Source organism: Panthera leo, chromosome D1, assembly GCF_018350215.1.
Source record: "Panthera leo isolate Ple1 chromosome D1, P.leo_Ple1_pat1.1, whole genome shotgun sequence".
Classification (NCBI taxonomy): domain Eukaryota; kingdom Metazoa; phylum Chordata; class Mammalia; order Carnivora; family Felidae; genus Panthera; species Panthera leo.
The window spans coordinates 87,525,441-87,537,486 of record NC_056688.1 but is presented as its reverse complement, the minus strand read 5'-3'; the positions used below and the strand labels follow the sequence as shown (position 1 = coordinate 87,537,486).

At 41.0% G+C, this 12,046-nt stretch overlaps 1 protein-coding gene across 1 annotated transcript in view; it reads right to left on the bottom strand.

Annotated features, from left to right (window-relative positions):
- Positions 1-12,046, bottom strand: part of KIAA1549L (KIAA1549 like) — a 265,919-nt gene that overhangs the window by 100,324 nt on the left and 153,549 nt on the right. The window contains exons 4-7 of the mRNA XM_042906019.1: positions 11,690-11,805; positions 8,569-8,788; positions 7,611-7,744; positions 85-247 (exon numbers count right to left, since the gene is read on the bottom strand). Of these exons, the coding sequence (XP_042761953.1) occupies positions 85-247; positions 7,611-7,744; positions 8,569-8,788; positions 11,690-11,805 (633 nt within the window). The remainder of the gene's footprint in view (positions 1-84; positions 248-7,610; positions 7,745-8,568; positions 8,789-11,689; positions 11,806-12,046) is intronic.

The following is a 12,046-nucleotide window of genomic DNA, read 5'->3' as shown; positions in this document are numbered from 1 at the left end:
GGCACAATAGACATTTGTTAAATGGGGAAGGGACCTGAGAGGAAGGGAAAAGGCAGTGTCCCTGTGAGGGGTGAACATACTCACGTTCAGCAATGGTGAGCGGCGGGTAGGTGAGGTAGAACCCAACCAGCTCAGCTGAGAGCTGGCGGAGGAGGCTGCTGGCGACCGTGCCGTTGAGGAAGGAGCTCCGATTGCCCACCACGTACACCAAGGTGACTGTCTGGGAGGCATTGGATGTGCTCACAATCTGAATCGACACAGGAGGAAAGGGGAGGGAGACATGCCAAATAAGATGGAAGCCCTGGGAGGAGAAGTTTAAGCAGAAGTTGAGGGTAGAGATGAGAGGGACGTGAAGAAAAGCAAGGAAGAGACAAGAATAACAAATACCCGTCATTTATGGATTGCTGGCTGAGTGCCAGGCACTGTGCTGAGGACACGTGATCTCATTCGGTTCTCACCACAACCCCATGAAGTGTATCCAGCTATGGCTCCATTTTACAGAGGAGCAAACTGAGGCCTGGAATGATCAAGAGACTTGCCCATGATCACATAGATAATAGATAATAAGTTATGTAGCCAGGATTCTAACCCAGATAGTCTGACTTCGGGTTTTAACCAGGTATGTGTATCTCTTCCAGGGGTTAAATTGTCTCAGGTTACATTTATGGTTCTGAAAATACAAGATAGAGCGTGGAAATGTTAAATCTAAGAGGCCTCAACTGCTCAGAGAAAGCCTGTGTTAAATGTGGGGGGAACCTTGAAGTTTCTACACAACTGATCATCACCCTAGCGAACGGGCAGAGTGATTGAACCTGATTACAAAAGGAATTCAGAAATATAAAACAGCCTCTTTTGAGAGTGATTACATTTCCTTGTGACCTATTAATTCAATATGGAATATGTAAATATTACTATGAGATCGTGTGGTTTTCTTCTTGAATTTTGTCTAAGTCCGTTTTCTCATTACTGGAAAATGCGGTTTTCTGGGTCAATGTATGGATGAAAATATCCCACAGATGAGATTTGAAAAACAGATGCAGTAGGAAGTTATTTAATTTGGTGAGATAGTTGGGGTTCTGTGCTGGGTTCTGTTCTGTGCCCTCTCCCCTTCCGGATTCACTTGCCACCCACCCACCCACATTTTGCTCAGTGCCCCGAAAGGCAGACACTGTGGACCACCTCAGTGGGCTCCTTTCCCTCTGGCTTCAGCTAAAAGGAGCTCGGGAGGATGTGAGAGACTGGAAGGAGAGTGGGGTCAGAGAACTGGTATGTCGGGGACTCTTTTCCCACAGTGGGGCTCTTATGGGGCAGCTTTGGCCTCTGCCTCCTGTAACTGCTCTTTCCTCTTGCCCCATCAGGCCCCAATACTTATAGCCTTGGCTATAAGTGGTTTTCCTAGAGCCTGCCCATGCTTCTGCAAAGAGTCCCTTTTATTAGACTTTCTTCAAATTACCTTTATCTGAGTGTGACCTCTCTTCCTGCAGGGAGCCAACTGATAATCCTGTCTTTCCCAGACATTTGTGTGTTCAGACATAAATATCCCTGCAACTTTCCTTTTAGACATTATTTTTAAAAAGATTGTCAAGAATACCTTCTTGTTATTTCTCACTTTTCCCATAAGTGGAAGTTGCTATATAATTTTCTTTTTAAATTTTTTTTAATGTTTATTTATTTTTGAGAGACAGACAGAGAGAGAGAGAGAGAGAGACTGAGAGTAGGGGAGGGCAGAGAGAGAGAGGGAGACACAGAATCCAAAGCAGGCTCCAGGCTCCGAGCCATCAGCACAGAGTCCGACGTGGGGCTCAAACTCATGGAACACAAGATCATGACCCAAGCTGAAGTCAGATGCTCAACCTGATTGAGCCACCCAGGCACCCCTGGAAGTTGCTATATAATTTTCTAACACAGAGGCTGTAGTCCCATGATTAATGATACACTCAATCAACGTTTCTAGTCAACTCTTTCTCTCTTTTCTGAAAGTATTTTTGGACTGTGGTTGAGGCACAGGTATTCATGCCACCTTCCCAGGGTACCAAAAATAAAGGTGCTTCTTTCTGAACAACTCAAAAGACTCAACTGTACTGGCACCTAAAAGAATAATAACGAAAATAACTTTTTGACCATTATCTCCAGTGTGAACATTCTATTTTTTGCTTTTCAACTAAACTAAATCTCACTGGATCCCAAAGATGCCTATAGAACTTACAGTTTCTTCTACAGAAACTACACTGGATCTGGTAAGTTAACTTTAAAAAAAAATGTGGCAAAATACACATAAAGTTATCTTGTTAACCATTTTAAGGGTACAGTTCAGCGGCCTTAAGTACATTCACACTGTTGTGTGGCCATCACCACCATCCATCTCCACAACTTTTTCATCTTCCCAAACTGAAACTCTGTACCTATTAAACAACTCTCCATTTCTTCCTCTCCTCAGCCCCTGAAAACCAACATTCTACTCTATTCATTTGACAAAACTGAACACCTTTTATAAGAGGAATCACATAGTATTTGTCCTGTTGTGACTAGCTTATTTCACTTAGCATAATGTCCTCAAGCTTCGTCCATGTTGTAGCATATGTCAGCATTTCCTTCCTTTTAAAAGATGAATAACAGTCCATCGGATGTATATGCTACATTTCTTGTCCATTCTTCTGTGGATTGACACTTGGGATGCTACCACATTTTGCCTGCTGTGAATAATGTTATGAACATGGGTATACATATATCTCTTCAAGTCCCCACTTTCTTTTGGGTATATACCCAGAAGTAGAATTGCTGGATCATATGGTAATTCTATGTTTAATTTTTTAAGGAACCACCATACCATTTTCCACAGAGCTATGCTGTTTGAGAAGCTCACCAGCAATGCATGAGGATTCCAATTCCTCCATATTCTTACCAACACTTGCTATTTTTTATCTTTTAAAAAATTTTTTAATGTTTATTTATTTTTAAGAGAGAGAGAGAAAGAGGCAGAGAGAAGGAGACATAAAATCCAAAGCAGGTTCCAGGTTCCGAGCTATCAGCACAGAGCCCAACACGGAGCTCCAACTCACGAACCGCAAGATCATGACCTGAGCTGAAAGTGGACTCTCAACCTACTGAGACACCCAGGAACCCTTTTCTTTTTTCTAAATAGCCACCCTAATAGGTATGAAGCGTATAGGTGTGAAGTGGTATATTCTGGTTTCGATTTTCATTTCCCTAATGATTAGTCATGTAGAACATTTTTTCATGTGCTTATTGATCTATGTATCTTATTTGGAGAAATGTGTATTCAAGCTGTTTGCCCATTTCTTTATCAGATTGTTTTTATGTTTTTGAGTTGGAGAAGTTCTTTATATATTCTAGATATTTACTCCTTATCCAATATATGATTTGCAATTATTGTCTTCCATTCTGTGGGTTGCCTTTTGATCAACTGTGCCCTTTGATCTACAAAAGTGTTTTTTTTTAATTTTAAACATTTTTTTATTTTTGAAAGACAGAGAGAGACAGAGCATGAGTGGGGGAGGGGCAAAGAGAGGAGACACAGAGTCTGAAGCAGGCTCCAGGCTTTGAGCTGTCAGCACAGAGCCCAACACGGGCCTCAAACCCACAAACTGTGAGATCATGACCTAAGCCGATGTCAGAAGCTTAACTGACTGAGCCACCGAGATGCCCCAAAAGTGTTTAATTCTGAAGTACAATTTAACTACTTTTTCTTTTGTTGCCCATACTTTTGGTGTCATATCCAGGAAATCATTGCCAAATTCAATACCATGAAGTTTTCTCCTCTGTTTTCTTCTAAGAGTCCTATAGTTTTGGCTCTCATGTTTAGGTCTTTGATCCACTTAAGTTAATTTTTGTATATGGTGTTAGATAAGGGTCCAACTTCATTCTTTTGTTTGTGGATGTCCAGTTCTCCCGATACCATTGGTTGAAAAGACTGTCTTCTCCCCATTGAATGGATTTGAGGCCCTTGTCAAAAATCATTTGACCATATATGCAAAGATTTTTTTTTGCAATCTTGTTTGTGTTCCATTTGTCTATATGTCTGTCTTTATGCCAGTACCACACTGTTCTGATTATTGTAGCTCTGTAGTAAGTTTTGAAATCAGAAAGCATGAGAATTCCAACTATGTTTTTCTTTTTCAAGATTGTTTTGGCTATTCATGGTCCTTTGAGATACCAAATGAATCATATGAATTCTAGGATGGGTTTTTCTATTTCTGAAAAAAAAAAGTCACTGGGATTTTAATAGGGATTGCACAGAATCTATAGATCGCTCTTAGCAGTACTGATATCTTAACAATATCAAGTCTTCCAATTCATAAGCACAAATTGTCCTTCTTTTTTTGTCTTCTTTAATAACCTCATTTTTATAGTTAAGAAAAGTGTAACCATTCTTGGTGGCTGCTTAAAACTAGCTTCATAAATAAGAAGAGGTTCACAGGCCTGAGCTAAGGTCATGTCAATGTTCCCTGAAAGTCATGCCTTGTCCCTAGTACAAGCAGCCCCTACAGGGGGCACTTTCCCATTACCCCTTTACTTTTAGACTCCTGTGACTTCTGGCCTTATCTCTTACTTCCCACTCACTCCTGCCACAATCCATTTAGCTAATCAGACCTAAAAAAATGCTAGTGGAATGGAATGCTGTTGTTTTGCCCACCCAGCATCCATTCTCCCTTCTTCTATGGCAGCACCATAATTTCCTCAGGCAAACACCTCTTCTCTCCAGTTGGATTCGTGTGCTCAAGCTCTAGGAGTGGGCATAGCCAGGCCTACTTGATTGGGACATTTTATCTCCTTGGTCACAGTTACTGCTCCAGAAATGGGCACATAGTCCATCTGGGTCCAATGAGAGCTAATCCCAGGATTTTCCCTGGAATGCCACAAAAAAAGGCACCTTGGTTCCATAAGACCGTGAGCAGTAAGGATGAGGCAAACCTGGAGGTGCCAGGGACCACCCTACTGGTCCTGAAGATGATGCGAGCCCAGGGCAAGACCAAGGTATAAAGAGAGAACTTCATGAAGAAATCATATAAGCACCTGAATCAAATTGGGCCTGAAGGAAATATGCTGTGAACCTTTCAGTTATATGAGCCAATCACCTCTTTTTGTTTAAGCCTTATATGCTTCAATTCACAACCAAAAAGGTCCTAATTGAGTATACTGTAATCTAGCCCCTAATACCAATGCTACACAAGTAAAAAAAAAAGTCACTTTTCAATGACTCTGTGAACAAATTAATTAAATATTTATGTGGTCTTATTCCAGAAAGAATCTAAGCTGCCCTCTAAATTACATTTAATACCATAAAACAGAAAGTTATTAATTACAAAAACCATGTCAGGGTACAAGCCCAGGGGGATTAAAGACAACCCCAGGGGGATGGTTAGCATGTAGCTAATATATGCATGATATAGGGGCCTTTTGCATATAGGGTTCCAAAATCCAGGCAACAAATTGGTTCTGGAATTCCTGTCAGCCATGGCAAAAAGTGAAATAGGGTTAACAAAACAACTCACCCAATTATCCATTCATTTCAAGAGTTGCTGAAATGTTCAAGAGCATCTAAAATGCATGTAGATGCAGGGGCACCTGGGTGGCTCAGTTGGTTAAACATCTGACTCTTGATTTCGGCTCAGGTCATGATTGCAGGGTCATGAGACTGAGCCCCACATTGGGCATGGAGCCTACTTAAGATTCTCTCTCTCTTTCCTTCTGCCCTTCCCCATGCCCCCACTCACATGTTCTCTCTTTCTCTAAAAAAATTAAATAAAAAAACAATACAATAAGTAAAATAAAATAAAATAAAATAAAATAAAATGTATGTAGATGCAGTTTTCAAATTGTCTGTTATAGTCTTTTCTAAGGGAAGTTTGCTACTTGCTTTACAAAGTTCATGGCCCATTACTATCATACAACAACACAAGTGAGGCTTCTTAAGGACAAAGTCAGCTTATTTATCTTGATGTCTCTCCCAGTGCCTGATAAATACCAGGCACTCATTGGGTCTGTGCTTCCTGAATACAATCAGAGTATATGTTTGCTGCTGAGCCCTAACTAGAATCATGCACCTGTGAGGATCACAATCCAATCAGAAAGAAAAAGATCTCCCACAAGGGAGCTGAGTCATACTTCTTACATAAATCTTGTGTTTGTGACACGTTTTTAGATCTTAATCTAATATGAACCAAATCATAATGAGATACTTCCATATACACTTTGGATAAATCTAGAAAAGGAAAGCTGCTTGTTCAAATTAAATTGTATGCTTTCTACAACGTATTGGCTTTGCTGATAATTCACTTATGCTAAATGTCAATTTCAAAACCACTGGGTTTAATTGCAAAGGATTTAGTTCAGTAAAAATAGAGACATTGGGTTGTACAGTTAATCAGAGAAATTTGGGGGCTGCATGAATATCATTAAGAAGCATCTGACTTTAGAGGGATGTTAACTATATAATTGCAAAAAGTGGGTCTGAGAAAAGCTTTAGTGGCGTGTCTACTGTAAATCCAGTAAACTGAAATATAGTAGACTAGGAGTAGGATTTTCCTGGGAAAGAATTCATGTGTTTGCCAAAAGTTTCATAGTATAGCATAGTGAATAAGATTATGGGCTTTGACTCAAATCTTTGTTCCATTCTTTACCAACCATGTGACCTTCTGGAAGTTTCTTAGCCTCTCTCTCAGTTCCCTCTTTTGTGAAATGGTGATAATAATACTTCAGGGGGATATCTTGAGTATTATTTAGCAAGATATTTTTAAAACACCTAGCACAGTCCTGGCATATGGTAAGCCCCAAATATAAAATGTGTGTGTGTGTGTGTGTGTGTGTGTGTGTGTGTGTGTGTAAACTAGGGTGACTGTGCATGTGGATGTCTAGAAAATAACTCAATGCAGGGGTGCCTCGGTGGCTCAACTGGTTAAGCATCCAACTCTTGACTTCGGCTCAGGTCATGATCTCAAGGTTTGTGAGTTCGAGCCCTGAGTGTGGAGACTGCTTGGGATTCTCTCTCTCCCCCTCTCTCTCTGCTCCTGCTTGCGTGCTCTCTCTCTCTCTCTCTGTCTGTCTGTCTCTCTCTCTCTCTCTCTCTCTCTCTCTCTCTCTCTCTCTCTCTCTCACACACACACACACACACACAATGAACAAATAAATAAACTCTAAAAGAAGAAAATAATGCAATGCAAATCACAAGATAGGCAAATCTTGATGAGTTAGCTATTTAGAATGGATTCATTTTACAAGATATTTGATTCATTTTATGAGACTATATCTTATACAGCATAGCTAGTTTCATTTTTAAAATAGTAAATGTATTGGGAAGGCCCGAGGAAGCTTCACATGGGAAAATAAATACAAAATCCCAAACCATACCAGGTAGATAGCAAAACAGCATCCCTGCTGTCATGGCCATACTCCAGATATTCTCATCAATGCCAGGACCAACTCGACTCTGTGGCCCAGAGTGGCATCTCCTCCTGTCTATATCACATGCCCAAAGTACAAAGTTACATTTACACCAGACAGTTTTGAAATAGGGGAGCAAGTCCCCTTGCCAGCATTTGCATCATGGCTGGCCTCTGTCAACTACATGGTGGAAGTGCCCTCCTCCTTACCTGAATTGTCAGATTGCTCTTGGTATTCAGGACTTTCCTCTCTGCATCCTGAAAGGCCTTCTGCAGTCTCTGTTCCATCGTCTGAGCAAACTTGCAGGACTGGATGTTGTCGGACTGGCTCACAAACTGCAGCACTGGAATGGGAGTAATCAATCCGCTCTCACCAAAGTTGTGTGTCTTAGTTCCTTGGACTTAACAATCACCATATAAAACAGCATGATTTGACATCAGAGAAATCAGGCAAGTAAGGACTGACAGGGGTTAGTTGTAGTGCTGGAAGTGACTCTTAAAATGATTTATAATAGAGAAGAGTTAAAAGCATGATCGAACCTGAGGTTCCTTGTAATGCAAAGGGCTTAGTGATCATTTGGTTGGATTATGCAGACATCTGCTCCAAGAATGATTAAAAAAAAAACAAAACGATCAAAGAAAGATCATGTCTTCTCTTTCTTTGGAAGGGGAAAAAGAGTCAGTTGGCCTGCATCACTAAGTTGATGGAGTCTTTCAATTTTGATGGTTTCTTCACTCTTGTGGTTCACCAACCACATGATCAGAATCACGAGGGAGCTTGAGAGAAAGACTCTAAGGCCTAAACTCGGAGATTCAGATTCAGTGGCACCTAGAACGTATTGCTCCAAAGCACAGGTTTTATGGATGCTTAACTCTTATCAGTATCCACTGGAAATACGGGGGAAAAAAAGTAAAAATACAGTATTTGTTGCTCATAAAGTACTAATTATATAAATTGGGAAGGAAGGCTCCAGCGAAGGACCATTTCTAATAAATCCAGGGTTGGGAACTTTAGGCTCATGTGCAGGGAACTGGACAGTTGATTAGCAGGGCCCTTTGAGGAAAGTGCACAAGGGCTTTAAGAGATGATGGAGCAGCTGGCACTGACCTTTTTAAACAGGGTGTCATCTTGGTACTGCCCCCAATCCCAGAACGGATAGGTACTTGCCTGTTCTCAGCTGGAAGTAGCCTGCAGGCTGGGGATTCCACGGGGAGGCAAGTACTGCCACTGACTGTAAGTTTGGGGTATGTTGCTTCAGATCTGCAGTGACGTTGCTGACCCCATAAACACCCAGCATTTCAATCACTACGGCAGGCAAGTATACCAGTCTCCCTTTGGTAGCATAATAACCAACTGTGATGTTATGAGAATGTTCCAGAATGTCCACCTACAAAACAAACGGACCCAGAACTCAGTGTTTATTTCCATGGTGCTTTAAGTTCTTGTTGGTATTTCTTAGAACCACAACTGTTATTTAGCAAGGCTGTGGAATATGATGTTCTCATTCAACAAATATTCTAACAGTTCTATACAGCACACATGGATTGGCAAGTCTCAAAATATCAGAGTACAAAACAATAGGAAAATGCAATTTATATCACACCTACATGGAATAGAATTAAATCTGTGGGGGTTTTCTTTTCTTTCTTTTTTTTTTTTTTTAATGTTTGTTTATTTTTGAGACAGCGAGCAGGGAAGGGGCAGAAAGAGAGGGGGGCGGGACAGAAGATCTGAAGTGGGCTCTGAGCTGACAGCAGCGAGCCTAATGTGGGGCTCAAACTCACAGACCATGAGATCATGACCTGAGCCAAAGTCGGATGCTCAACTGACTGAGCCACTCAGGTGCCCCAGGTTTTCTTGATTCCTTAAATACCTGAGTATAATCTTGTGAGCACCAATGGTCAATCAAGAAGGCAGACAGGAGACAGTCAGTAAAAGAGATTTCCAGAGATGAAATGCTGGGAAGAATAGCTTTATTATAGTTCTTATCGTTTATGAAAATTAAAAGGCAGAAATGATAGATAAGGTGGAGGCTCCTTCAGGACAGGGAGTCAGATAATAAATGAGGTGAATTCCTCTCTTTAAAAGCTGGCTTGTAGGTTGGTTCAAGGCCAAGGTTAGGATGGGGATGGGCTATACAGAGTCTCTCTTAAAATTGAGTTCTAAGGGATACTGATGTGCTGAACTCTTTATGACCCAACTGGAAGATTTTTGAGGCTTTACATTTTATTTTTGTTTTCTTTTGCCTTCTTAGTGTTTTATAACAGTTCAGGGTGGAGGGTTTTTTTTTTGTGTTTTTTTTTTTTTTTGTTTTTTGGTTTGTTTCGTATTTTGGGTTTTAAAAAGTATTTATTTTTGAGAAAATTTGTGTCAGCACAGAGCTGGATGCCGGGATCAAACTCACGAACCATGAGATCATGACCTGAGCTGAAACCGAGAGTTGGGCACTCAACTGACTGAGCCCCCCCAGGCACCCCCCAGGGTGTTTTAAACACACGCTTCCCTCCCACACACACACTCCGACTCTTGCATTTCCATTAGTAATGTCACGTGTATTTGTCAGAGAAACCAAGAAAACTGATTTTGCAACAGACGGCTATGCTTTTGCCTCCTCCACACTGTGTGCTCTCTGCCACTTTGTGACCTAAAGGTGGTGTTCAAGATGACTGTAGGTGGAACAAGAGATACTTCTGCATGTAACACAGACACAGCATTAAACAATACCAGATCGCCCAGTGAGAAAGTGACTCAAATCCCAATTACCCCACGGAGGAAGTCTCAGTTTGGGGATTATTTATTTTTAACACCTCTCTAATGCTTGCTAATCATATTTTTAAACAAAGGGACACAAGGGACATCATCAGCCTTAGAGCCTTCTGCAAGTAACAATGTCTTGCTTGAATGTAATAAGCTGTTACCATTATACTCATTTTATGATTACCTTATATTTGTGGCAGATGATCTTCATTTCCACTTATGGCACTAATATCAAACATCCTTTCAAAAGAAAGGTATTTAAGTTTTTAAAAATGAGCCTATTTTTAAAAACCAAATTCACAGGGTGCCTGGGTGGCTCAGTTGGTTAGGCATCCAACTTTGGCTCAGGTCATGATCTCACAGTTCGTGAGATCAAGCCCTGTGTCGGGCTCTGTGCTAACAGCATGGAGACTGCTGTTAGCAGGAGGAGCCCCCCCCCCCCGCCCCTCCCCTACTCGTGCTCATGCTTGCACACTGTCTCTCTCTCAAAGTAAATAAACTTAAAAAAAACAAACAAACCCTGAATTCATAACTAATTATCACAGTGGTCTGGGATGGTATACAGAAAAGGCAAAAACTGTGAATAGTTTACAAATGACTGAAGTTTAGTGAAAATTACATGTCAGGTGACCAAATAGAAATACTAACATTCTCAACTTTCAAATAAAGTTTCTGGTGCAGAAACCACAGATGCCTCTCATGAAATGCGTTCGTTCTTTCTTTCTTTCTTTCTTTCTTTCTTTCTTTCTTTCTTTCTCCTTTTTTACCCCTCTCAGAATTATATAAAAGAGATTGACAATGACCGATAAACTACATACCAAACCTCATTCCTAGTCCTTGGTGTGGTCATGGAGACCACGAAGCTGAATGCAGCTGTAGAACAAAACATCAAAGGAAAAAGCCAGAGCAATATTTTTTAGTGGTGAAAAGGGTTGTCTCCCGACTGCCAATCACATTTAGGACTTTAAAACTTGGAATCAGTCCAAAAGAGTGTAAAGCAAGGCTTCCATCACTTGGATATACCATCAAAATCAGCTTGCAGTTGTTAAATAGTACTTGGCATTAAATTTCTTGGAGGAAAAAAAAACTGTTCATTTCCCTGTCTGCTGCTGGCTATTTAAGCAAAGTTGGACTCAATTTACAATAATTTTTAAATGTCCAGAAATAAATCACCAACTATTTACAATGCTGAGGGAGACAAAGGGAAAAGCAATGGATGGTTTCTTGAAAATTACACTAACAATATTAGATTTCCCTAAACAACTGGATAATGGGACAATTCAAAACAGTATATCCAGGCTTGGAAAAAAAAAAAAGATTAGACATAAGGCAATTAACCTCAATTTTCCATCTCAAAATCTGACCTTTTTCTCTAGTCACCACACATTAGCTATTTGCCAAAATGAAGAAAGATTCTACTTCTGACAAGTATGGTTACGATACCCAGGGAGGAGGAAAACAGTCTAGCATCCTCTGGGCCCAAGAGGAAGATGTGGACGGCTTAGTCTAATCACAAAAGCAAGAGGCTTACGTGAGCCGAGACGTCATTCTGGTGGAAAGCCTTCCGCAATGCCTGCGTGAGCCCTTTGGCTACATTGAACCTCAAGGTTTCACTGATCTGCACTCTCCTCTGGGTCAGAAAGAGAACTGTGGGATCAAACAGAAGCACAGTAATCAGGGTAAGTAATGATCCTCCTCTCCTCTCCACCCTCTACCTCCTGCAAGTTCTGAGTAAAGCTGGTGAGCACAGGTCCAACCAATGAGAGCGGTGGGCCGGGGTAATAGCTGTGTTGGTCCCATTCAAGTCCAAAGAAGGAAGGACCTAGTAATTGTCTGACCCTAGTGGGGAGAGCTAACAGGCTGGCTGCACTTCATGTCTGACTAACGC